The sequence below is a fragment of the Chroicocephalus ridibundus genome, chromosome 13 (assembly GCF_963924245.1).
Source record: "Chroicocephalus ridibundus chromosome 13, bChrRid1.1, whole genome shotgun sequence".
NCBI classification, from domain to species: domain Eukaryota; kingdom Metazoa; phylum Chordata; class Aves; order Charadriiformes; family Laridae; genus Chroicocephalus; species Chroicocephalus ridibundus.
In genome coordinates this window covers 668,163-694,859 of record NC_086296.1, presented here as the reverse complement: position 1 = coordinate 694,859, position 26,697 = coordinate 668,163, and the positions used below count along the sequence as shown (strand labels likewise).

The 26,697-nt window shown below is 41.1% G+C and overlaps 1 protein-coding gene across 1 annotated transcript in view; it reads right to left on the bottom strand.

Moving 5' to 3' along the window:
• MAPK1 (mitogen-activated protein kinase 1) overlaps positions 1–25,411 on the bottom strand; it is a 42,530-nt gene extending 17,119 nt beyond the window's left edge. The window contains exons 1-3 of the mRNA XM_063350564.1: positions 25,035–25,411; positions 7,771–7,953; positions 5,891–6,080 (exon numbers count right to left, since the gene is read on the bottom strand). Of these exons, the coding sequence (XP_063206634.1) occupies positions 5,891–6,080; positions 7,771–7,953; positions 25,035–25,177 (516 nt within the window). The 5' untranslated portion in view covers positions 25,178–25,411. The remainder of the gene's footprint in view (positions 1–5,890; positions 6,081–7,770; positions 7,954–25,034) is intronic.
• Between the last annotated feature and the right edge of the window lie 1,286 nt (positions 25,412–26,697).

Here is a 26,697-nt window from a genome sequence, read left to right as displayed (position 1 = left end):
CCTGATGCACAATTTATGTTCCACTATGGGTTTACTTAACACCTTCTCTGCCAGGTAGGTGGCAAGGTACACTGCTGCAACCTGTTATTAGAAATGTGCCAGGAAACAAAAAGAGAGATTAAGATTTCCAGAAAACAAAATTACAGACCAACGCATTTGTAGCAGAGTTCAATACCCCTTTTCACAAAAGCTGCTATCATAACTGCATCTTTGCATGAGAAACTTCCTATCTGACAGGACACGGGGTAACGGCCTCAAACTGAAAGAGGGTAGATTTAGGTTGGCTATCAGGAAGAAATTCTTTCCTGTGCAGGTGGCGAGGCACTGGCCCAGGTTGCCCAGGGAAGCTGTCAATGCCCCATCCCTGGAGGGGTTCAAGGCCAGGCTGGATGAGGCTTTGAGCAGCCTGGGCTGGTGGGAGGTGTCCCTGCCCAGGGCAGGGGGTTGGAACTAGATGATCTTTAAGGTCCCTTCCAACCCGAACCGTTCTGTGATTCTGTGCGTGATTCTGTGAGATAGTGGTAGACTGGAGAGAATATAGGTTGCTGAAGGAAGCATGAGCTTGAAAACAAAACCACAAGAAAATATTTCTCAACCCTGTATGAGGAAAATAGTTTTATCTAATCATGAAAACAAAACCAAACTCTGATCTAGACTAGTGAATTCAGAACAAAGGAAAACGTGCTTTTATCTATACTCTGGTAAGGAGGCTCCACGGCTTTCAGAGCTATTTAGTGTCCTCTCTCCAGAGAGAAGTCAAGAAAATTGAAAACGTGAAGGAAGACAGTGTTCTAGAGTGCAGCAGCTGTTCTTTTCTTACCCTCTGAAAGGTAAATGGCAAGCTTGTTGAGTGGCACATTAGACACATTCATATGCTTTTGCTACCACCAAAAAAATATCAGTTTATGATAATGATCAATTTCCACACAAAATGCATTTGCATGAAAGAGTATGTACTCTCAGAAAATCAAGGCACCAAACGTAGGAGTAGCAAACAGGAGGTTCCTCTGATGCACACATTTGATAATAGCTTACTTTTTAATAGTTAATTGTGGACACTGATTTTATTAAAAATGTGTAGTAATAATATGCTGTAGTCAATAAAGACTGTAACGGATAACCCTACCAAAAACGCAGAAACCCCAATGCACCCTGGCAACCTCCTCCTTTGTTTTCCTGGAGGCCCAGCCTGTGAAACAACTGGTAGATCAGCTAAGGAAGAAGCGATTCAGCCGACCAAAAGCTACAGCTGAAAGACAAGATTCAGCAGCTGTTAAACAGAGGGACTGAAGAAAAGGCAATGATGAAATTCATAAGCCAGGCTCTGTGCGACGACTCCTCTGAGTTTAGCTACATATTTTAAAAAATTAAAAAAAAAAAAAAATCCAAACACAGAACCCTCAATCCTTAAAAACAAAACCAAAAAGAATCCTTCCTTTTAAGCATGTCAAGGTTTTCCCAGGCTACAGAAACAGAGCAGCTGCCTTGTGTGCAATTAGCAGCTTGCATAAAGAGAATCAGTCCAAATAATAGGAAGAGTCACCCGTAAAGACAGAAGTGAAGAAACTGCAGAAGACAGTTTTTTGGACTTCAGAAAATAATTATGCAGGCAGACAAAACTGTTGTAATCTCTTCCTCCTAACCTCAGAAAAAAGCTAGATAAGACCATAGGCAAGAGGCTTGTGCAGAATTATAGTATTACACATAAGCAAAGTGCTATGATTTGTTATTAAGACAAAAGAAAAAAGACACTCTCCGGTCCACAGTGAGGAGAAAGAACTGAGTTACACAAGGTGTCTGTTGAATCTCTCAAGTAGAAAAATGCACATGGGGTGGAAAGGAAGATTATTGACAGAGAGAGATCATTAAAACGACAAAAAGCTCCTGCTGAGTAGAGAAGAAACAGGTTAAGCAGAAAAGAAGAAACACCATTAGTGAGAAAAGCATCAAGGTTGAAGCAGCAAGAAAGAGGCTGTCGCAGCGTTTTCACCAGCTGCAGACTGACCAGGAGCATCAGCGGGCAGAGGAGAGAAGCTGGAGGGGCCAGCGTCCTGCTGGGTGCAAGGGACCAGGCACAGCGCCTGACTCTGCCCTGCTGAGGATACAGTTCTTGCCCTTTGGTGACAGAACACATTTAAAAATGCAGCTGCCCTATTTGGGGGGAAAAATAATAAAATTGTGAGTCCCCTCTGCCTGTTCAAGTAATAATTGGTAAAAGTCAAAGCAGCAGGAGGAGGTAGACTTCTCAATCAGAACTAAAACAAAAGAAGAAAGAATCTGAGAGAGCAACATAATGACAGGCAAATTTTTCTTGGCATTTTGACTAAGTCATAGCAGAGAATAAAAAAATGCATAATGAAAGACCCAGGTACGTCAGTCAGTGCTTCATGCCTTGGAGAGACAGAACAGATGCTACTAAGAGAGAAGGAATAACTTCCCCACTAAATAAATAAATAAAATGCCAGCATCATCTTTATATATTTAGCTTACAGTTGTTCAAAACAACATTCTTGTAATCAATATCAGGTATGCTTTTCTTTCTTTCTTTTTTTATTAACAGAGATGCCTTAAAATTGGATGAAGCTGTAAAGCAAATGGGAAGATTTATGAGGATCATGTACATATGACCATTTACTAAGCAAATGAAACACTATTAACACACTGAAATACCTGATTATTGTATCACTGATTAGTCTGTGCGTGTGTATGTATAGATTTGTATAAAAGGAAAAGGAGAGGTTTCCATTCGGTTTAGCTGTTAATCATAAATTGAAACAGTTGCATCTCTAGAGTAATCATTAAAATCCTGAAACAAACAATAAGTTGTAGTTTTCCTCAAACCTCCCCCCCGCCCCGCATTGCCTTCCTTTCAAGCCTATCAAAGTATCTAACAATTCTTGGATGTTTAATACTTGGGAGTGTTCGCTATGTAGATAGAAAAGCACAATTTATAAATAATATTGATATAGTGTGTTAATGTTTTAACCAATGCAATGAAGTAGGTTCTGCCAGAGTAAGCTGGTACACTGAAGACACTGCAACACACTAGTTGAGAATCTGTTTAAAATAACTTTGACTTTTCTGACATATTAATGCCACTGGCCTAGGAAAATTATACAGTCATGATAGTTTTTACGTAACATTTAATTTACAACACTGTAAACCAAGTCAAATTGTTGGATGCAGATAATCATGAAAGCACGGGGAAATATTTTAAAAATGTTAGCTAGTATTTTAGAGTATATTCCAGCCTGTAGCATGTCAGCCTACATTAATCTCATTCGTGGGAAAGATGCCAGGCTGCGAAAAAGACGACCAGTATCTGTATTACCCAGGACTCTCACCAGAGAGAGATTCCAAGGCATAGTTTTCATGGACTCTCAAATCTAATCTTTCACTGAAAATTTATATCAAGAGACAGTAGTTAAGTTCAATTATGTACTTTCACAAACTTTCCTTCACTATGTGGTAAGTTATATTTAAGGTCGCATTTAAGTCTGTAGTATAGCCTAAGGAAAGAGAAATGGCTTTAGGTTCTGCACTTCTGCCCGGAGCCTTTCAGCTGCTTAGGACAAGCAATAAGGTTCACAGACAAATTGTGTCAATGGAGACTCATACGTTTCTTTCCTAGAAATGGAATCTATGATCCAGAAGTCAAGATCATGTTTAAGGGAGAAGAAAGAAGGAGCTCTTGTTACAACCTGTAGGACTCTGAGCTCCGGAAGATATCAACAGCTCTCTCAAAACACCATTAAAGAAAGAACCTAACACCATTACCACCGAAGATGAAAATTACACTTTCAGATGAAAGTTAAGTTGTTCATTTTCACAGTACGCTGTGTTTTGAGTTTAAGTACAATAATCAACAATGTAAGCATGTACGTAGCTGACATACAAACTTAGAGAACAGCCCTAAAAGAAACAAGTTAGTACAAGTTCAGCATTCATCAGACAAGGCCTAAGCATGTACTAGTTTTCTCTCCAGTCCTGTTATTTAAACTTTAGATGCGGTATTAATACAACACCAGAGTTCCCTTTAGGTTACGAAAAAGCATGTGCTTTGTCACATAGACTACCATATTCTGCACTAGGAAGCACATAGTGCAGTGGAACGCTGTTTTTAAAACCTTATAAAAGAAATTGGAAGTCCTGTATTTTTATATTGTATTATTTTGCCATACAGTGAGTTTACCTTCTTTTTCATGACCATCTTACTTGTGCTAAAACATTGCCTTTTATTATTTTATTGCCTTTAATTGCACATAACACAGCGCTACATTCAAACTTTCCTGCTTCTATTGCACAGTCATCACAGATTTTACTCCGTTTCTTTCATGAAGAGGTTAATGCCTAGAAAGGATCTGATGTAATAACAGCTGCTGAAATCCTGTCGCAGGAGTCAGAGGTGACCAGGCCAGCAGTACCACGCATTAGGAAAAGCTGACAAGTAGCAGTGGGAATGTAAAGCAAACCGATGGTGTAGCCAGCATTTAGAATGGACCAGAGTATGAACAGCAAGGACATTTCTTGGAACTGTGACAAACTTGGACGGCCAGCAACTGGTTTACATTTTGAAGACAGTATTTTTGTTTGTTTGTTTTTTTAAATGAGAAAGCTAGAGCTTCTATAAAAAACCAAAGTGTAATTAGGTGCAACTCAGTATGCAAAAAACACAGTTGTACCACGTCAGATCAAAGTAATGCACGCCCTGTCATCTCGCTGCACCAGTGGCCAATGGCAAATACACAACATAAAGCGTAACAGTGCTTCTCCACTAGTCTCTCACATCTTCCACGGGTTTGCTGCCATGGGACTCTCAGCCAGAGGCAGCATTCAATAGCTTTTTCTTCTACCAAATTGTTTGGTGTTCCTGTAAGTCACATTATCTGTAATATCTACAGTGCTCTGTGGTACCAAATTCCACAGCTTAACAATGCTGCAAGTTAACTCCTATGTCCTTTCACCCCAAGCATGCCACCTGCCCCTTTTGTTCCCCCCCAGCCCTGCCTTTTAATAGGTAAATACAGTGAACAACTGTTCCCTATTCACCCTCCCTACAACAATTTTATCAAATTCTATTGTAGACTTGCCTTTCCTCAAGCAACATTTTCCAGCAGAGGAGACCTAGGCTAAATAGTTCTTCCTGGTATGGAGAGAAGTACTTTGAAGTCCTGGTCTCCTCATTTTAAAAGGATATCATATAGAGAAGTGTGATAACTAGGATCACACAGAACTGAAGGCTCAGAAACAACAGAAAGTTATAGAATGGCATGTTTTCTGTTTTATTGTCTATTTCTGTTCTAATTCTTCACAGTTGGTTTGCTTTACTGAATGCCACTAAGCATTGAGCTGACATTTTCCAAGAATCGTAACAGCTCTAAGATCATCCTTCTGTAATATTAGCTAGCGCAGAGCCCATCACTGGAAATGTAAATTAGGAATGTTCTCTCTCCAAGTAATTGCTGTGCATTTAATCAGCACTGAATTTCAGATGCTATTTTAGTTGCCCACTAATATGAAGTCCTTTTCCAACACTGAACAATTAATAGTTTAAACACAGAGAAACCAAGACTTGGAATATATACAGTTTTGAGTTTACTTTCTAGGTAAACACAATTCTGCTTCAGACAAGTATTTTCACCTAGCTCTCAAAGAGGCTGTTTCAAAGTCAGCCTCCAGATGGAAACAGTGATGCACTCATCAAAATCGCATAACAGTGAGTTCTTAGTCACTCAAATCTTAATAATTATTTTATCAAAACCAATAACGTTTTGGCAATCTCTCCAGGATAAAAATCACATTAATCCCCAGTAACAAAACCATATTCAAGACTACAGTAGGTAGTTTAGGAAGATGATGGGAGCAAAATTTGTAAGAAATGTCAACTAACCTTGAGATCACAAGTGGTGTTAAGCAGCAAATTCGAAGGTTTGAGGTCACGATGAAGCACATTGGCTGAATGGATATATTTTAACCCTCTCAGAATCTGGTACAGGAAATAACAAATGTGGTCGTTGCTGAGGTGTTGAGTCTTTAAGAGCTTGTAAAGATCTGTCTCCATGAGATCTTGCACAATGTATCTGTCAGGCATCAGATGTAAGGCAGCAAAACTAATGTGGTATCATGTTAGATATCAACAGACAGTACCAGATGAAACTTCTGTCACAATTTTTCTCTCTTGTTTGTCTGTTTCATGACAATTATGAAACTGTGTAGTTGCTTTTTGCTTTACAAGTTTTGAATAAAGTCAATCCTGTTACATGATGCAGCCCTTTACAGAATTAAGAGGCATCAGCATGCGGTCCTCAAATTAATCATCATAAACCTCTATTTCTTTATCTTAGAGCCTGATTTTCACTGGAATCTTAATGTGATCAGATTCCTATCCTGCTTGCCAAAAATAAAGACTGGTTTTTAGTTTAACGAATAAAAAGTTTCTGAGATACTTGGTTCCAGTTACATAAAAGCGTGAAGGTAGAAGTTCTGGTCATTTCCGATCAGTCTTCTCTGCCATCTCTGTACTTCAAAAATTCAGCTGTTGCTCTCCTTTACTATATAAGTATTATGCTAGATTGAAAACAACAGTCCTTTGCTTACCAAAATTAAATCCTAATATTTTCAGCTTAAGATTGGAATGAACTTAAAAAAAAGGGGGTTTTCTTTTTGCTTTGTCAGGAATGAGTTAAGTAAAATTTTCTTCTCCCTTAATTCAGTTTGGCTGCAAAACCCTTGGGGTGTAGTTCCATGATCACTTTTCACCGAAATAGGATTTTGTGAAAACACACTACTCTTGCCATTCCAGTGGGGTGTTCCCATCCCCTCCTCTGGGTATTCAGATTGGATCACACAACCAGGACATCTTCTCACAGGCACGATGCACTTACGTTAGTCAAAATGGTCACAGAAAGGCAACCTCAGAATCCCACATAAGACCAACTGAACTCAAATAATATATTGATAATTTATGAACTGGAAAACATTTGACCTAGATTCAATCCAATTTCTGCCTGCATGCACTTATGCCTTTTATTGGGCAGACATCTGCAAAGACCCGCAAAACCAATAGACACCAGCGCATATGGGCTTGGGGAAATTAAGCTGGCTGACTCCAAACTAAGCCTTGTATCTCCGGCAGAGTCTCCCAGCTAAGACCACTTCACAGGCTAGATATCCACATGAAGTCACATCTGCACAAAGCCAAGTTTCCCATGAAAGAACAATTAGTACAACAAAAAGTCCAGATCAATCATGTTTACCTACCCATGTGCACTTTCAGACTTTTCACATATGCAGGAAGCACTGCAAAACTTGGGGTTGCATTTTGTTTTATTTTAATCCCCCCCTCATGATGTACCCATTCTACTCTTTAAGAAAATTTTAGACAATTATGGAAGAGTCTGGACATTTTATTTTATCCTCAAGGCAATCAGATAGTTCTAACAACAGCTCTATTGAGAGCAAATATAGTTTTAGGATTAAGTGACTAAACTAAATCATCTCTACGATGTTGAGTTCTTTGCCTTGAAAGACAGAAATTAACTTCTTTTTTTTCTTTTCCTGAAAAAGAACAAATAAAAGTAGTGTTCATCTACATATCAAATCTATGTATCTATAAATCTATCAAACAGGATGAACTCAATTTACAATAATAGAAGCCAACTTTTATTAACATCTAGTAAGGAAGACGATGAAAAGAGAGAAATGATCAAAACAGAGAAGGCGGCAACCATCACTAACTAGGCAGAGTAACTTAAAACTTCGAAAGGATACACATCTTTCATTTGTTCAATAGTTGGAGCTCGGATAATATCATTTATTCCAATAATATTCTCATGCCTGAAGCGCAGTAGGATCTTAATCTCTCTCAGAGTTCTCTGGCAGTACGTCTGATGCTCAAAAGGACTGATTTTCTTTATAGCAACTCGAACTTTGTTGACGTTATCATAGGCCGAACTAGAATAGAATCAATAACATTAGTTATAATGAATATTAAATTAATTCAATTCAGAAAGCAAGAACGTGAATTCAATTGAATATAGGGGCAGTGCATTTGTTTTACATTTATTTTTATCAAATGAAGAGAGTCAACAGTGGCACATAGCTTTTAGTTTGATGGACAAAATCCTGTTGTTCTATCACCAACCTATTTGGGTATCTACAAGTCATTAGCTTTCCCAACTGACTTAGAGTCTGTTGATTCTTGGATACCTGAACAAAGAAAGAAATATTCGTCTTCTTTATCAGCCTGTGGAATAAACAAGTTTGAGTCTTTTCTATATGCTGTAATCAAGAAGTTTGAGAGAAAAAGTTCATCTTCCGTTAACCCATTCACTTTGGGGCGCCGAAAAGCCTTCAGAAATCATCTTTCAAGCAGCAGAATTCCACACCCTATGCCTAACTCCTGCAAGTAATTCCAATTACCCCAATGTTCTACTCCTCCATCGAGCTACGCTGTCGGCACCTCCATGAAGAACAGACATTGAAGAACAAAAGGGATGGAGAATTTGTGAAAACACCATTCCACGTACAATCCCAAAGATAACAGAGATCAAGAAGAAAAAGAATGTATTAGACTACACATGTGAAGCAAACGCAAGCAGCAGTACAACAAGGTAATTGGGTGATTGAGGCCCACATTAACGAACACACTGGCTGCTGCTCTTACAGTACTGTGATTTCAGAAGCTCAGAACAGCATTGATAGCTATACAAATAAAGCAGTGTTTGTTCAAAACACCTAGCCATTTATGAAGAATATCACAGCCTAAGCCTAGTAAAAAGTCTCAGTAAAACACACACAGATTTCTAAAATTTGGACACAGGTTATTATTTAGTAAAAATGTTATGAATCCTTACAAGTTTTAGGATGTTTTCTATGGTCTTGCTTATATGAATGACAAAGCATCTCATTATAATAACTTCTCTTTGTATTAAAAGTATATGGTACTTTAATACATTAGAATTTAAATATGAGTGTATGATTCTTGTTCCTTTAAAATTTCTTTTTGCTCATTACTGTATTGCTTGGAAATTAAAAAGTAATCAAGCCTACATCTAAACATTTCTGTTAGTCTCAAGTGTTTCATATAAAAATATAAACATACTAGCCAAACAGGCTTTACATTCCAGCAATTTTTTACAATCAAGTCCCAGAACATTCTTCGATACCCTCTTAATTGGCCTTAGTCTGCTGAGATAGCCAGGTATCCAGTGATCAGGTAAAGCAGAATGAAATATGAAAATCCAATTAGAAATGGAGACCTAGAAGGAATTCAGATGCCTGGCCACGTCAAGGTTCTTCTACCACTAAGCAGATTTATGGTGCAACCAGGTGTGTTTGAGACAGTACGGCTACCACTGCATGCAAGAGTGTTTAACATTTCTCACTTTCATTATTAAGAACGACACACAATTTGTGCCGCCAGTAATATCTTCATACAGCTCATGCATACGTAGTGACACCCTTTTTGCATGCTTTTTCTGTGGAATCACTTTGACCTGTCTGCATCCGTAACTCCAGTCTATAACCACAGGCAGACTGCACCATTTATTTGCCTCTAGAAACACCGAACTCAAATGCTCCACAGGGTGCTTTGAAATTCCACATGCTAAGCAAGTATTCATTCCAACTGTTGCTATTACGTATGTATGGATACCACGTTAGCAGTTCATAAGTCCCAAAATAGATAATAACAAAGTGCCATAACTGGAACTTGGCAGAGCCTTCAAGAATGCTTCATCTTCAGTAACATTCTTAGTTAATCAGTTAATCACCTGTGGTGTTTACAATATACCCATAAAGTAAGTCACCAGCAGAAAACAAAACTAGAAATAATTCTGAAGCGTGAACAACCTGTATTTCAGAAAGAAATGAAAGAATCCTATGGACCATTTTATCATATAAAAACAAACCTCCTACCCCCTTCTTTGTATTGACTTTGGCATATTTTACTCTCCCACAATGCAGAATCTTACTTCCTTTCAAAGTACTGGACAGCACCAGCTATGCAGAGCAGAAAAAGGCAAAATGCCAATACTTACCAATTGATGCTGCTTAGATAAAAGCTCTTAATCTCTTACGATATTTGATAAATCTCTAAGTTATTGCTTCTCAAGCAAAGGTTGGTTATTGATGAAAAATATACATTTTTCCTCGTACAGATTCAGTGAACTTGAATCCGTCAATTAAATATACAAAGATTTGCTCTCTTGTAGCCATTTCACTGACAGTTCTTGAAGCATTTTCTTAGCAAAAGGGTTATGCTGTTATTTAAAAAAGTATGGGTAATTTTGCGTTCAGATGGTTCGACTATAAAACACATGATTCAGCATGGAAAAAAGGTGACTATGTGCAGTAAGATGCAATCAATTTCCTCTTCGGTTTATGTTCTGCACACAGTCATTTCTTCTCTTTGTATCAGAAGATCTCACCACATTAATGCAGCTATGCTCAGCTAAGGAGAGCAAAACCGAAACACGACCTAGTTGAAACATTCAAAGAGGCACAGGATTTATTTCTGTTGTCACACTTTCTGAAATATGAGCTTTTCCATAACTTGATTAAACGTATGAAAGATTATCTCAATTCCTATGAGCAAGAAGCTAATCATACAAGCAGTTAGGTACACTTGCTTATGCATAGTGTTTTAAATATCATGCATAATGCAGGTACACAGAGAATCTGTATTATAAAGTTAACACCATTTCACATTCTCAGAGTCACAGCCCCCAAAGCAAATAAGGCTTTGAGCAAACCCTGTGACCCTTTAAAAAAACGTGTTTTTTCAACTTGATGCGGGCTATAGGAAACTGTAAAAGCTACAGATTGGACTGAACTTCAGTAGAACCAATGAGTCATGTTCTTTCGTGCTCATGTGCTACAATCAGATACCTATTTGACCTGTGAAACCATATAGCAGTAACTGTTTCATTTACCTCGGAAACACAGTAAACTAACAACATTGGGTCCTTTACAGGTCAGAGTGAACCATTTCCCCAAGCTTTCCCTGTTCCTCACAACCTCCACCCTCCACCATCTACCATCAACAACAGATTTACCCACTACTCTCCAGAACTCTGCTGAAGAAAGATGCTGCTCATACACAGTGAAACAACTGTAAGTGCAAATCCGAAGCCTCGATGCACTAACTCACTGCAGTTAATATAACAGCTTATCACTTAACGCAGGATTCATCTTGCTTAGCCTTAGCTAGAATTAGAGATCTAATTTTACGACTAATAATCACCTGTGCTCCCCCTACAGTCCAAAAAGGAACAGCTCCACGTATACATCCCAGCCACCACCCAGCACGTCCTAAATTTAGATTATTTGCATTCTGGAAGCGCTGTCCCAGTGAGCACAGTCTAACCTCATTGCCTAGACTTTCAGCTTCTACTGCATCTCACAACTGCTTCTATTTTCACTGAGACAGTTAACTGGGACTCCTTCTAAAGGCAAGAACCTTCTATTAGCTAGACTTTTTTCCAGAGAAGATAAAAACCTGTGAAGTGGGAATAACAGTTTACATACTAACAACATTTAGAGTGCTAATTTATAGCTTTTAGTTTCTAATCATTAACCGCATGTACCAATCACTGCACAGAGAACTTTCCCTTGAACAGTCTGTGTCATTCACATTATGATTAATCTAGTTACTGACACTTTAAATATTCAGAAGGAAGGATTTATTTCCACCCCAATGATGTGCAGCTTCACAAGCTGATGCAACCAATCAGCTGTGAGTGTTATTTATCTGTAATGTGATAAATTTAAATATAGATTTTGCAACTGCCCAACTCCAGTATACACAATTTTATTCCTATTTCAAGCTGTGGTTCCTATATGGTGACAACCTGCAACAGCACCGTTATTTAGATACTTTTAAGACACCACGTGAAAATCAGCACAAGCCTTAGCAGGACAGTTTATCATTCCTAATATTAAGTATCTTGTAAATATACAACAAAGTTTTGACTAAGTAAAACATCTTGCACAGCTATACAAAATAAACAAATGAGCATTTATAACCCCAGAGGTTGCGCCACACAACTTTTAAAGCCAGCGTTTCATGCTTCTCCTGCTCCGGTACCAACTTCCTTTTTAAAAAGAAGCCCAGGGTGGGGCTGTTTCCAGACACAGCACCCAGAAAGCACACCACAGTATCTGAGCAGCCTACAGAAAACAGCATGCTAATTGCTCAGACGGACCTCTGACACGTAGCCCCTCTCCCATTAATTCCTTCTCCAGGAAGGAAAGCTTTTCACCAGACAGATCGGGATGAGTGCCAAAGCTCAGCTCCTTCTACCCACAATGGCTGCTGCGTGTTCTTCCACCCATTTCTATTCTCCACATGTTTCGCTTCGGAGCAGCCTGGAACAAGTGAGAGCATGCTGCAGCTGCCGGGAGGAGAGGAGCCAGCTCCTGGCAATACTCACATCCCACAGAGGGCTGTTTCTTCATATACCCGTGGAAAAACAACTGCCTACTCTGACGGCACCCCAGCCCCAGCGCACTCCTCTGCCACGCTGCCCGAGGGCTCACCCACCGCGGGATATTCTTCCAGCACTTCTAGGATTATTCACCTTACGGCTGGTTTACAGGCTGCTCTCAGCACATGCACGCATACACATAAAAACACACAGTGCTACCGGCAAACAGCCTAATTACAGCTCAAAATAAAAGAACGATTTGAAGTTTAAAAGGGATGTTTTATCAGTAGCTTTGTGTTGCTGTGGAAACAAGATTCCAAGGGCGTATCCAGGGATAAGAATCTTTCTGAATATTGAATAATTCTGCTTGCAACCAGGAGAGGAAAGGCAAAAAATAATTCCCAGCAAAGAAGATGATCTATGAAGGTGTTTAATCTTTTTCTTCAGTCTACATTTGTGGACAATGTAAATTGTGGACATTTCTACAACACGCCGACACTTAGCAAGTTAAAATGCAAATAGCTTAAACTTCTTTTTAAGACTGCTGTAATAAAAACAATGCAGTATTTTGATACAGTAATAACCAGCAGTACCATAACAGACTGTTCACTACAATTTTTGAGGGTGGGGGAAGGTGGTGTTATGGGTGCAGATTTGTGGAGGGAACTGTTTGGTTTTTTGATTGTTTGGGTTTGGTTTGGGTGGGGTTTTTTTATAATCAAATATTAACCCTTTCAGATTCTTCAGAACAATTAGTTTCTGGTTCTAGGTGATTAAAATACAGGGAGCAGCTACAGTGTACTATTGTTTTACCAAAGAGAAAAGACTGGAAAAAGGATAAAAGTAGTCAAGGACCGTTTTGGGTTTCAGGACATTCAGTAACGTGTCATGTTTATACCACTGAATATACTTTTTGTCCCCAACTGTAAACACCTACGGTTACTAGAAATATTTGTTACTTCGTTCCATTTAATCATAATATTTTTGAAGATAAGTAAGTACATTATTCATTAGACCTTTTTTATTAGCACTAACTTAACAGAATCAGCACCTGGTTTTAAAAGGAATATGTGCCTATTCATATTAAGATGGACTGTTCTATCACACCTCAGTTTATGAAGAGACAACCCATGACTCACTCAGAGCTTTTGTTTTGATTTATTAGCTTTCTCTAGAAGAGGTTCTCCAGAACTGAACATCTCCCAGGCTTCTCAGCTGTGAATTCAGGAAATAGACTACAGAAACATGGGCATCTTAATCTGCTTCTACTTTTCTCCATTAAAGATTCAGTTTTACAGACTAATTCCTACCATGTAAGAAAGGTAGTATATCCATGAAAACGGAGAGCTACCTAAATATTAGTTCCTTAAAAAAAAACAAAACAAAACAAAAAAACCAAACAACAAAAAAACCCAACCAAACAACACCAAAAAACAATGGAGCCTTGACGCTCTAGTTGCTTTTCAAACTATGAAAATATTATAATAACTTTAAGAACACGAGCACCACGTACTTTTTCATTCTACTCTGAGGGACAAAAGTCAAATAAGTTGTAATTCTGCACTTTTTAATTATCTATTGGTATGCTACAGACACCCCACATTGATTATTAAAAGACAGCTGTACGTATTATCTTCTCAGTCTTTGTGAAACATGCATAAGCACTAGTAGCTTATAATGAAAGAGGCCAAAAACTTGAATTCAAAATTGAGATACTTCAGAATAAGCTTAGATACATGAATTATGTAGTGAATTGCCAAAAGTTTGAGTGTTTAAGAAATGGATCTCTTCTCATCATTACCGGATTGCTGAATTCTCTACCATTCGTTGAGCATGTCAGAAAACTACCTGAAGGTATAAATTACAGGATGACCTCAGAGTTATCTTAAGCCTTGTTTTTGTTGAGGAAAGAAAAATATGTGCCGCTGTGACATACAGCTGCCTGCAGACACTGACACTCGCTGACAATTTCTCCCCATTTTCTTGCATCTCATGCTACAAAAATGGCATCGGAGGAAGACTGAGCAACAAGAGAACACTGAAATAACTATATGATGTGATCCAATTTGCAGTAGTATTAATCTGGCCCTACCTGAAAAATCCTAATTGCATGCTATGTGAAAAATCTTGGGTTTGTTTCGGTGTTGTTTTGGGGTTTTTTAAGCAGTTTTACATTTGTCAGAATTCTAGCATCAGTGGATAGATTATTGCTTTGGGGCTAAGAAAACACGAATCCCTGTTTCTAAACCTTTTATTACAACCCCTCTGCAAAGCACCTGTCATACTTTACAAACTCCTCATGAGTTTATCCATACTCCTAATCCCTTTTTGTCTGTTGCTCATCACCAAATGATCACTGCTACAGTTTTGTTTTGATTATAGAAGATACAAACAAAAATAGTTTGTTTAGGTATTTCTTACAAAGTTGATTATTTTTTTCTTTTCCAACAAGGGGAAAAATAAATATAATTTCTAAACCAGTGTCCTTCATTTTATCACAAGTCCGTAGCAAGATGCCCAAGTGACCACTGCAGACCGCTCTATCGTGCTTTTCCTTAACCTCTGAAGCATACCGGGTCAAAATGTAACTGCATTACCTTCACCTTTACAACATACTTTTTCAGTCACTTTTCTCATAACATTAAAAATCAATCCTAATATTAAAGGTTTCTGGCACAATTATGCCAACTCTTCCCTCCCATGACAAAAGTGAATAATTACTCATAAGTGATTTTACTCCTTGTCAGTTTCTGATCTACTACAGGTTATTGCCCTTCACACCACAAATTCTTAAGGCACTTTTGTAATCTCCTATAGATTTGTTTTCATATATCTACTCAAAGAATTCAAACAGGTTACAAAGGTACGATTTTATTTTTCAGAATTTGAAAAGTAAAATCTGATAGAACCTTCCAAATCATTACAATTTTAAACTACTTACCATGCACATAATAATGACTTACTAGTATAATTCCTTAGATCACTCCTAGTATTTTGAAAACAAATAGCTAGTCATGCAAAATGGAGTCTGTTAAATAAATTACTTTTGCCAGCTCATAATCCTGGGTGTGGCAGACCAGATGATTTGTGTTTTGTGAGCACCTACTAAGCAGAACTCTGAAGAGCAGCAATTCTAGAACTACACCTTAACTTTTGCATTAGAAAAATATTAGCCGTTTCACCCAAGGTTCTGTATTTTTGGCTAAAGATGTCATTTAATTTCATGGTGTTTTGATCAATTTTAGTTGTTCGAAAAAAATGATCACTTCTCTCAATTTCTTTTAATATGTATTTTTCTTTCTGTACCTTTAGCTGTGAAGCGCTCTGACTTCAAATCATCGTATATGCCTACTCCATGCCACTTCAGTTCAAGTTGGTCTTCAGAAAATAGACAACTCTTACATCTTAGTATTTTGCCTACTTCTTGCCTTCCCACTTATCCTCCTCGTTTTAGAAGTTTACAGGTTCTCCGCTGCCAATGTTTCTTTTGATAGCATCTATGCCAAATTGAACATTTGGGCAAACTTCACTGCTATGTTTAAAGGCCCTCTGGCTATCTGCGAAATAAACGCCTCATTCCAAATGCACCCATTGCTTTTGATAAGATATTGTGATATTAAATATCAATATTTTTCTTCTCTCTGTATAAACTTAAAGCCAATTCCTGGGGGAATCAATTTCAAGGTAAAATTGTAAGCACTCAGCAACATGAGACAACCTAAGGGCTTAGTGAATTAAAAGGAGTGGTTGTGGTTCACTCTCCTTTTCGTGCCTAACAACCCTGCCCCTTTCTCACTTTTTTGGTTGGAGCGGTGGCTTGCTTTGTGAGTGTTCAGAGAACTGAAGCAGCTCCAAGTCAAAGTAGCTTACAAATAGCAACAGTAAAGAAGTCTTTACCGGCATGTTCCTAATTCCCTTCCTGTGTCAGCACTAGCACTCAGAGTTTTGCGTCAGCTGAATCAACCTGCCACCTTTAAATTTTATTTTATTTTTTATGAAGTAACTTTTCAGCCAAATCAGTTTTCAAGCACAGCTAACTCTTCATCTGCATAAGCAGCAGCACAAGAGTGGAGGAAGGAATGACAGGACCCCACGCAGGGAAGGGAAGGCTGCCCCTTTAGAAGCAGCACAGACCAAGATCAGCACAGTCAGTCATGGCAACCACAGCCTGCCTGAGCCCAATCGCCATGAAAGCTAAACCTCCGCACACGAGCCCATGAAGTGCTGACTTCCTCCTCCTCTGCTCACAGCTTTGCAAGAGGCAACAAAACGCCGCCAGGCCAGTGGTGGCAGGTCAGTTATGTGAGCAGTGTTACCACAGGGCCTGGAACACAACCGCCACCCGAGCAGCAAAGCAGACACTGTCTGTGTGCACAGGAATGCCTCCCTTGCTGGGGAGAAGGGAGAGCACTACCAGAGAGCTGCGAGTCCTAATGGTACTAACAAATACCCCAGTGTGGTTTACTCTTTTGTCTGACAAGGTTCTAATTGATTTGCACCCCAAATACTCCTCCCAAAGTCAGCCTTAGAAAAAGGAAAAAGATTCAGACACTTACTATATTTTTCAGCAATTAGTTTATTTGATTCCACATGATATAAAACTTCAGAGGAGATAGTTCACAGTACTTCACTCCAAAAGAAAAGAAATAAAGAAATAAATAACTATACAAAATCATTCATGCATACTTAAAAGCAGAGGTTTTCCTAAACCTGTAAAAACATCAGTGCAAAATGAAAACTACCACAAAGCACTACAGAAAGCAAGCTCATTGCTACTGCCCACTCTGCCATGGGTAGTTCAGTATTCCACTTGCAAAACAAAACCAAAAAACCAAACCACTAGCATCAACTGTGCATCTCACCACTACCAGAAGTTACTTCCCTTCAGTATCAGCTTACAAAGCATTTTTTGCATGTTTTTTCCATCTTTTTAAAGAGACATGCCAACAGTAAATCCTAGCCCCTCAATATATTAAGAGTTTTGTTCAGACAGGGCATCAGCATTAAGACACGTTGGCTACTGTAACTAAAAGGAAGATATTTCACAGTTAAGAAACACTCAGAAAAATCCAATATAAAAGTCAGTCTGAATGTCATTTGGGGTTCTCTGCACCACCCAAATCCCAATAAACCGGGCAAATTCTGGACTGAAGCAGTTTGGGGAAGTATTGATTTGTGGTGCTCAAATGACTTTGAGTTTTGCTTAGGACACATCAGCAATATTTGGTGGAGTAAACTGCCCTCCCACCAAACAAGCGAGAAGTAAGGTACTGCAAAGACAGCTGCTAATTTTAAGGAAAACTGCAAAATGAAGTAATTGCATATTATAAACTGTAAGCCTAATTGCAAGTTGCTGGTACTTAAAACATACCCACAACACAGACGAATTACTTTCTACGATGTAACAAAAACTCTCATTTGCATTCTAATCACCACAGAGTATTTCAGTATTTTATGGAAATTCTCTTAAAATACAAAAGAAGAACTCCAAGAGAAGAGATTTTCCCTTAACAGAACTTAGGCTGTTGTGATTTTAGGCACTGCTAAACAAGATAGGTAGTAAAAACACATGCACAACTCCACCAAAAACAGGGCTGTCATGAAGACTCTGCCCAAATCTAAGAGAACGGTATTTCTAGTAAAGCCTTTCTACAAGTCATATATACGTATGCACACCGACAGAAATCAGCATTTCCTCCCGCATGGAAGGCAGCAGGGCCTGGGCAGGCACACGGCCGCAGCAGGCAGCAGCCGGGGCACTCCCCTGGGAAAGAGGTGCAGGCAGGGATGCTCTGGAACGGGGATCAACCTCCTGATGGAGTAGCAGGAGCCTCAGCTCACCCAACTATCTACCAACATTTCATCAAATAACCCCATCTGAATTAATGACATTTATTACTGCTTGGATCCTACTAATCTGCCTGGTCGAAGCCAATAATGAAGTAATGCATATTTGGCTTTTAACATACCTTGCAAATAGATGAGTTTGAGAATAGCTTCTTTATATGAACAAAAGTTGTAATATAGCAAAGGAAAATAAGCTCCCGTCTGAAAAGGAGATTCATTCACAAGCAAACAACTCCTTCTAATAACTCACCTAACAATTAATAGAATCTAGGTTTGACACAGATAAATCACCCGAAACAAGCTACACTTTGCTGCATTTCACATATACTATTAATTTAATTTACCTTACACCATAGTAAAAGTAAAGTTATATTCTAAAATATGTTTATGGCTCCATATGCTTCATTTGAACAATTTGGACGTCAAAATCAAATACAATTGAAGCAACTTAATTAAATGTTGTAGGGTTTGGAGTTTTTTTTCAGGCTTTATTTGAAAAGTTCCTAAAATACCTCACCTTAAGAGCAAGTAAAAGTATTTTCTAGACTACCAGAGCGACATCCAACTTTATCCATTGGCAGTGCCCGCTCAGAGCGATGCAGGCTAACCATGGACTGGGCTGCATTATTAAGTGCATAGCCAGCAGGTCAAGGAAAACGATTACTGTTGTGAGGCCACATCTGGAATACTGCATCCAGTCTTCCTCTCTCCCAGTACTGGAGCAAGTCCAGCAGAAAACCATTAGGATGCACGGGGGGCCAAAGGACATGACATACAAAAAAAAAAATTGAGGAAACTGGGTTTGTATAGGCTAGAAGGGGGAAAAAAAAGGGGGGCGGGGGGGGGGTAAAGGATCTAATTGCTGTTTAAAGTCACATAAAGAGGGATTACAGAGAAAACTGATCCAGACTCTTCTCAGGGGTAAGACGTACAAGGGCCAAGAGGCGATGGTCCCAAGTTGCGTCAAGAGAAACTCTCATGTTTTTAAGGGCAAAAGTTTCACAGGGCAGTTGCTTAAACGCTAGAACCAGAAGCTGCCCAGAGATGTTGTGGAATCTCCATCCCTGGAGATTTTGGAAATATTGAGTGGACAAGTTGAGCAACTTGATCTAATTTTGACATCAGCCCTGCTTTGAGTAGGAGGTTGGACTACACGACCTAAGGCTCTTTCAACCGACACTACTCTGTGAAATACTCCATACAAGATGTCATAAAATATTTTTGTTAAATATCAAATTGATTAGTTAATTTCACTTCTAGATCACAGCTGAAAGCTATGACAAATCATCAACATAAAAAGCATTAAAAAAATTACTATGTTGGCAAAGTATTAGTTTTCAACTCAAGTTGAGCTGTACACCTACTCAGTTGGTAAGTATTAACTATGGGCTGTAGAACCCACTCCTAAACAAGGAGCTCACTGAACTAACAGGGCCTGGTGTCCTACAAATACACATTTCTGGTCTCGAGAGTACCAATAAATCCACCCGTGAAACTGGGGCATCTGTCATGGCTCTTTGGGGGAGTCTGACTTCTCACACGTGACCTCCTGATGCAGTCTCCTCCTCAGGGGAGCAGCACATAGGATCTCTTCACTCTATCAAAATACCTATTTTTAAGGAACTTGCAGAAACTTTCCATCTTTAAGACTTCTGCTATCTGTCAGATTTGATGGAAGGCAGGCAACAGGTTCAAGAGCTGTATATAGGGACACAGGAGACAGACCGATGCAATGACATACAGATACTATGAACACAAAAGCCTTATTTCCTTAATAAATCATGCTTAAAAAAATAACACAAGTTATCTTTATCTGTTTCCGTGGGCTGGATCATGCTATGTTAAGAAAATGTTTACTTATTTATAAAACGCAAGTGTCCCTGAGTCGCACTCTTCACCTCTTAAGCTTGCATCCCATTCCTTTGGGCAGATGGGAGAAGTTGCTACCTCTCATCTTCCATCAGTCTTAAAGACAGCTCGGAGGGGAGCAGGGAGCTGCTGTTGCGGCCCCAGAGCCTACTGCACAGCTTGCCGACTGCCTGCCGCATCACTGGGAGAGCAGCAAAAGCAGCTCCAATGGCTCCGCTCCTGCTTCCGCATCAGGTTAAGCAAGTGCTAGAAGTCTGAGTGACTGAAGGGAAACGCTTACCTTACCTCGGCCTTCTCCTGGGAGGAAGAAGCTGATAACTAGCCACCAATTACATTCGTTAATTCTCTGCTCTGATCCCCGCACTAAGGAGGACCTGTCAGGGTTGGCTAACTATTTTCCTTATCACACAGACCAACATGTTAATTGCCAGGTATCAACACCCATACCAAACCTGTGCTCCCTAAAAGCACACATAAACAGGGACACGAATCTGTATACTTGCTCTGTCTCTCCAGATCAATGCAATAGCTAACACAAAAAATTATAGGCTGTTTCTGATCTTTGCCACTAAGCAGTCCACCCCAGATCACCAATCTGACCCTCACAGAGGGATGCAAACGCTACCTTTTTGTGTAACATTGGACTATCTCGAAAGAAAATATTATGCAACCATTGATCCTATCAAGTTTTCTATTTTCATCTTTTAATATAAAAATATATACCTTGCAGATGGTTCTATTGCCAATTTTTGTTCTGTTTCAAGCCTCTTCATGGATATACTTCTCAGAATTCATTTTAAATGATCTATCCTCTAAAAGTAGGCTCTTCCTTGACAGTAGAAAGGAGCAGAACTTTGGAAAAATTACTGCCTACTGTGTTAAATATTCTTTTCAGTATTACTTTAACATTCATCTATTGACTACCTTAACTTCCAATATCACTCTTCTACAGCACATCAGTAACACAAAGATGTCTTTGTAAAAAACCAGTCAAATTCAGGCCAAGAACTACAAGATTTGAGTTTCAAGATTTTCTTCCAACTGCTTTCATGTTTATTATTTATATGCAGTTACTTGCAGCAGTGATAATACTTCACGTAAGCATGATAACAAAAAGGACTTCCAAAAAACAGAATATCCCTGTCACGCTCCCATTCACCATTTCTTTCCAGAAAGCTTACTTGTTTTAAACTCCCTAATGAGCATCCTTGCCAAATTACCACTGAGCAACTGGATAAAGAGCAAGTCACACTGGAAACTTAAAGCTCAACATAATCATATTTTTGTCATTGTTTCAGTGCATTTAAAGTACGGCCTGTTAACAGGTTGATTTTGGGGTTTTTGCAAAAAGAAGAAAAAAAAAAAACCCCAACCAAACAAAAAACCACACACACATTTGGGAAGGAAGAAACACTCTCAAAAACCTTTCACACTTTATTGTGTCTGAAAGGTAGTTCTGAAACTGCAGACTTGGTCTGAAAAGTCAGTCCCAGCTGACTCTGAGGTTGATGATCCCCTATCACTGAAAGTCACATAAAGAACTTCAGACCAAAACCCCTGAAAACAGCTCTTAAGCAATAGAGAAGAGGAAGAAGAAATAATAAACACAACATTTGCATATATTTGGATAAATTAATTCAGAGTAATAAACATGACTGTATGACTAAACTGCTCAAAGACTGTCCTGCAGTCCTATAGAGTGCTGAGGATTTTGGCTAAAACTGTTTGCACTGTGGTCATCCCCTATTTTTACAGGCAGAAATACTGAAAAGAAAAAACTAGGTTGGAAAGGGACACTGACATGGATATGCACTTATTACCCACTGCAACCCCAGCAACAAAATTTCCAAGTAAGATGCAAGCCTGTATCAAAGGATGAACATTTTTGGCAGAGTTTAACTGGAGGACATGAAGATGTGAGTTTGCCTGATAACATGCTTTTTCTGCTTACAAAGCTGAGAAAGTGCAACCACAACACAGCAGTAAATATACTGCTCTGTTAAGTTTATTTTTACTCAAAACCTGATTATGTTAAAAATGACTGCACTAGGGAAAACAGTTAAATGCCTTTAAGGGTTTTCAGATACAGATGAGAGAACACTCGCGTAGAATCTATTCGGGCAACATCTTCCTCTGTTTCCTGTGCTGCTGTTTTATGTTGTGATCAATATTTCTCAAACACTATTCTCCCTGCTGCAAAATCAAAATGGAAGATTGACCGTAAGAGCACTACCCTAAGAATACTTCATTTGCCCTTTTATTCAGTAATATAAATAAAAGAATTTTATTGTTTTCAACTCCCTAATCCAGAGATATCAGAATTGGGAAAAAAAAGGAAGAGTGAAGGATTTTAAGAGTTAAGTCACTTGTTTTCCGTATAACAAGCCTTATGGCACAATGCACTTGTAAATAACTAGCATCTCCCAAGTTGTACACATTAGCTGTGGGTCTAAAACAAAGCCATCAGAGCCTTCTCTGCTTTCCTTCAATAAAGTATACAAATTGAAATGGATTTTGCAGTTGCGGGAAACATCTTCATCTGCACACTCATAGCTTGCCCTCTACCCCACCCCCAAGGGAGAAGCTTCTGCAGATCCTCACTGCATTAGCAATCAAAGCATGATAAGAAGCATGTAGTATTAAACTGCATAACCTATCCTTCCTTTGATTGATAAGTAATCTTATTTAATCGTAGTAGCTCATATGTTAGGCACTACAATACATTACAGTTGCTATGGCATTTAACTACAAGTGCATCCAACACTTCCCTTATCAAGTATACAATATAAACCAAGACTTTGTTCCCTGTCATTTCACATCCAAGGCAGAAGAGCAATAATTAAGGGCACAACCTATTGAATCTAGTACTTCACATTAATAATTTTAGAGTAGAAAACACGGGAGCCAAGTGCATATTTCAACTGAACCAGAGACTTGGATTTTTTGTTAGCAATTTTGTATAGCGTTCATAGCAGACATAACGTATTAGAATAAGTTTCAAAATAAAAGACAACCTTATACAGCTTTGGAGAGGAAACAGTTTCAGTATAGAACTTAATAACATACCATTTGGAGTGGCAGAAAGTGGCCCCATTTCCCTGTATCTGCTCCCTTAGCACAGTGATGCCAAAAAAGGGCATCGACTACCATCATACTGCTTCTTGTAATCTCTGATCTGTGGCGAAATACTTTAGCTTTAACACGTTGTCTGTTAAACACCCTGTTGATATGAACTGGACTATACACAGCATACATGTTGGAAACACTATTCCCAAGAACCTTCCTAAATCAGACTGCAAGCGTAAACCAGCGCGGTTCGTACTGATGTTATGCCACGGTTTACTTGCCCTAGCTCAGATGATAAAGCACACCATAATAAAATACAGCTCGTACCATAAGCTACATTAACAAGTTTTGGACTAGATATATTGCTGTGATTTCTAACGCTAAAACAATACAAAGATATTTTTACACCGTAAACAGGATTTTTGATTCACATTTTGAAGGTTCTTCCCACAGCAAAAAAGCAAAGGCCACAGCTCAAAACTTCATAAGAGAGGCTCATCTCCCAGCTAAGTTCAGGCCTAGATGAAAGCTTCCACCCTGAAATACAGGATGACTTCATCTTAACAGGCCAGCACAATTCAATGACTATACGCAAAAACCTATAGCTATAGAAATCTGTAACAGACAGCTGAAAGCCGTGAAGAGGCTTCACTCAGAAATGCATGAGCTTACAAAAAATTGAGAAAAATTAATGCTGATAAAGCTTTCACGAAGTCATAGCCTGTAAATCTCATTTAATATCCCCAGTCAAAAAACATGCTGAAGAAACAGAAGCAGTGTTGGAATAAAGTTACAAAACAATAATAAAAGAAGTTTTTCATCTGCAGCCCTTAAACTGTTTCACAAGGGGTATTTTTTAAATCTGTTTTACTAATAGAAGGCAGAATAAGAAATCTTAAGTAAAGTCACTGAGCATATGTCAGATTTATAACCCAGTCACTAGATATACCATCACTGAGCATCATCCCAAATCATTTAGATTGCTAAAAAACCCCACCTCACACTCTCAATCCGGTTAGTTTACATTTTCGCTGTTTTGCAGTTCATTCACCTTGCTCTTTAAGACTGGTACTAACCAAAGCAAACACACAGAATCGCTTTCTACTGAGACTTAGTACAAGTCTTCGTGATACAAAATAACCAAGCGCTAGAATGGCTGAGGAGAACTTTCCCCTGTATACACGTTAATTTAGACACTAATCTGGTAGGCTGTGCAGCACAGACAGCACGTCCGAAGAAAAGCCAGGTAGGGGCAGCAATTCGTATGCACAGATACACTTTTCTCATCAACTGTGACCTCGGGGACGTGCAGCCAAGGGAGCCTTCGCAGGGGCACAAAGAGAAACGCGGAGCTGCCAGCAGGATTTTACGACCTTTTCCCCTCTCTGAACGCCTGCAATCACGCTACGGACGGGGAAAATAAAGAGAGCAACCAACTCCAGAGGCCAGGAAAAAAAAATACTCAAGAAAATAAACGCAGGACTGAAAGGAAACGAGAGGTTCAGTTGCACCCACCGAGGGAGGAAATTTGGGGCGGGGGGGGTGGGGATGCGGCAGGGAGGGAGGGGAAGGGCGATGCCGAGGGACAGCTCGGGATCACGGAGGGAAGAGCAGAGCCGACGGCAGCGAGGCAGAGATGCTGGAGCCCCGGCCTCCCCTCCCGCGAGGGCAAGGCCCGGGCCTCTCCCCCCTGCACGGGCGGGACGGAGCCCGGGGCCGGGCCGCGGGGCGGCTGCGGCCGGGCAGGGCGGCGGGGAGGGAGGGAAGGAGGGAGCTGTCGAGGGCGAGGGCGCTGCCCCGTCGGGCCCGGCGGCCGGCACTCACCACACCATGCCGTAGGCCCCCTCGCCGATGTAGGAGAGGTTGGTGTAGCGCGGCCCCACGTCGAACACTTGGCCCCGCACCATCTCCGGGCCCCCAGCGCTGGCAGAGCCGCCCGCGGCCCCGGCCCCCGACACCGCCGCCATGTTGTCCGTGCCGGGAACCGCGGAGAGTGGGGGGGGGGCGGGCGGAGGCGGGGGAAGAGGCGGGCGGGGGGCGCGGAGGAGGATGCGGGAGGGAGGAAACGAGGCGCCGCCCGCTCGGCCGCGCTCCGGAGCCGCCGCCGGCCCAGGCCCCTCAGCGCCGTCCCCGCCGCGGCCGCTCTGAGGAGACGCCGCTGGCCGCGCGCGCGCGCATCGCCCGGGCTGGGGGAGGGGAGGAGGGCGGGGGCTCGCGCGGAGGGAGCGGCGCGGGGGGGGGGCGGGGCCGGGCGCGCGGGAGGGGGCGGGGCAGGGGGCGGGGCCGGGCACTGCGGTAACCGCAGCCGCTGGGGAGGGGGCGCGGCGGGCGGGTCACGTGGTGGGCGGGGCTGCTCTGCGGGCGCGCGGCCGCCCGGCGCCATTAGAGGCGTCAGGTGGCGGCAGGAAATGGCCGGGCCCGGGCGGGCGGCGGGGCCCGGGGGGTCCCGGGGGGTCCCGGCGAACCGGACTTCCGCTCGCCCGCCGGGACGCCGCAGGACGCGCCCTGCCTGCGTGGTGCCCAGCGAGGCCCGGGCCGCGGGCGGAGGGGAGAGGGCCCGGGCGGTGCCGCGGCGGCCTGAGGGGGTGGCTGGGCCCGCTGGTGTCACTGCGCACGAGCGCCAATTACTGTAACAAGGGCAAGTTTATTTCTGACGTTGCCTAACTCCAGTGTTGCAACCTCTAGTTAGCATGTTGTTTGTGCGTAGAGCTGTGTTTTCCTGTGAGTTGTTTCCCGCGAGAGTGCAAAGGAGCCGGAGGCGGGTTTGGCGGGCGGTGGTCGGCGGTGGCCGGTCCCTGCCGCGGTCGCTGGCAGCGGCGCCCGTTCTTGCAAGGCTCCCCTCTCCCAAAACAGCTGCTGCTTCCTCTGGAAGTTTGCAAAAGTTACGCACGAGGATCTTAACGCTGCTTCTGATTATTTTTTTTTTTTCTGCAATTCTCTAATGATCTTGACAAAAAGTACTAACCCTGATCTGAAATCCTGTTGCTGCTTGCGTTTACCATTATTGCCACAGCTGCTTGAGACCTGCTTTACCTTCTGTTGCTTTGAAAATTTGTTCAGATACGTATCTTTATATAGCTTGGCACCCCGTGTCTCCACATTTGTACCCATCCCAATCTGCCAGACAACCCCGGTGTGGAATCATCCAATTACCCCTTGACCATCGAGCTTTTTTCTTACAAGTAGTTCCTAGTTTTGTGTTCGTGTCTAACTGCTCAGCTGGAAGCTGTTACATGACAATCCTGTCGCTCTCAGGTTCTCACCCGATGTACTTTGCCCGCTTCCTTCTTTCAACACTTCTCTCTTGCACCGCGCTCTCTTTCTATTGGCACGTTGACTGTCGATATCTCTGCCCGCAGTCCTGCTGCTTCACCTTGAGGGCGTCCCTGCTGATGTTCTCCCCCTTCCTTCTCCCACCTGCCAGAGGGTCCTTTCTGGATCCCACCTTCCCTCACCACTTGCTGCAACCCGGGTTCCTTGGCCGAGC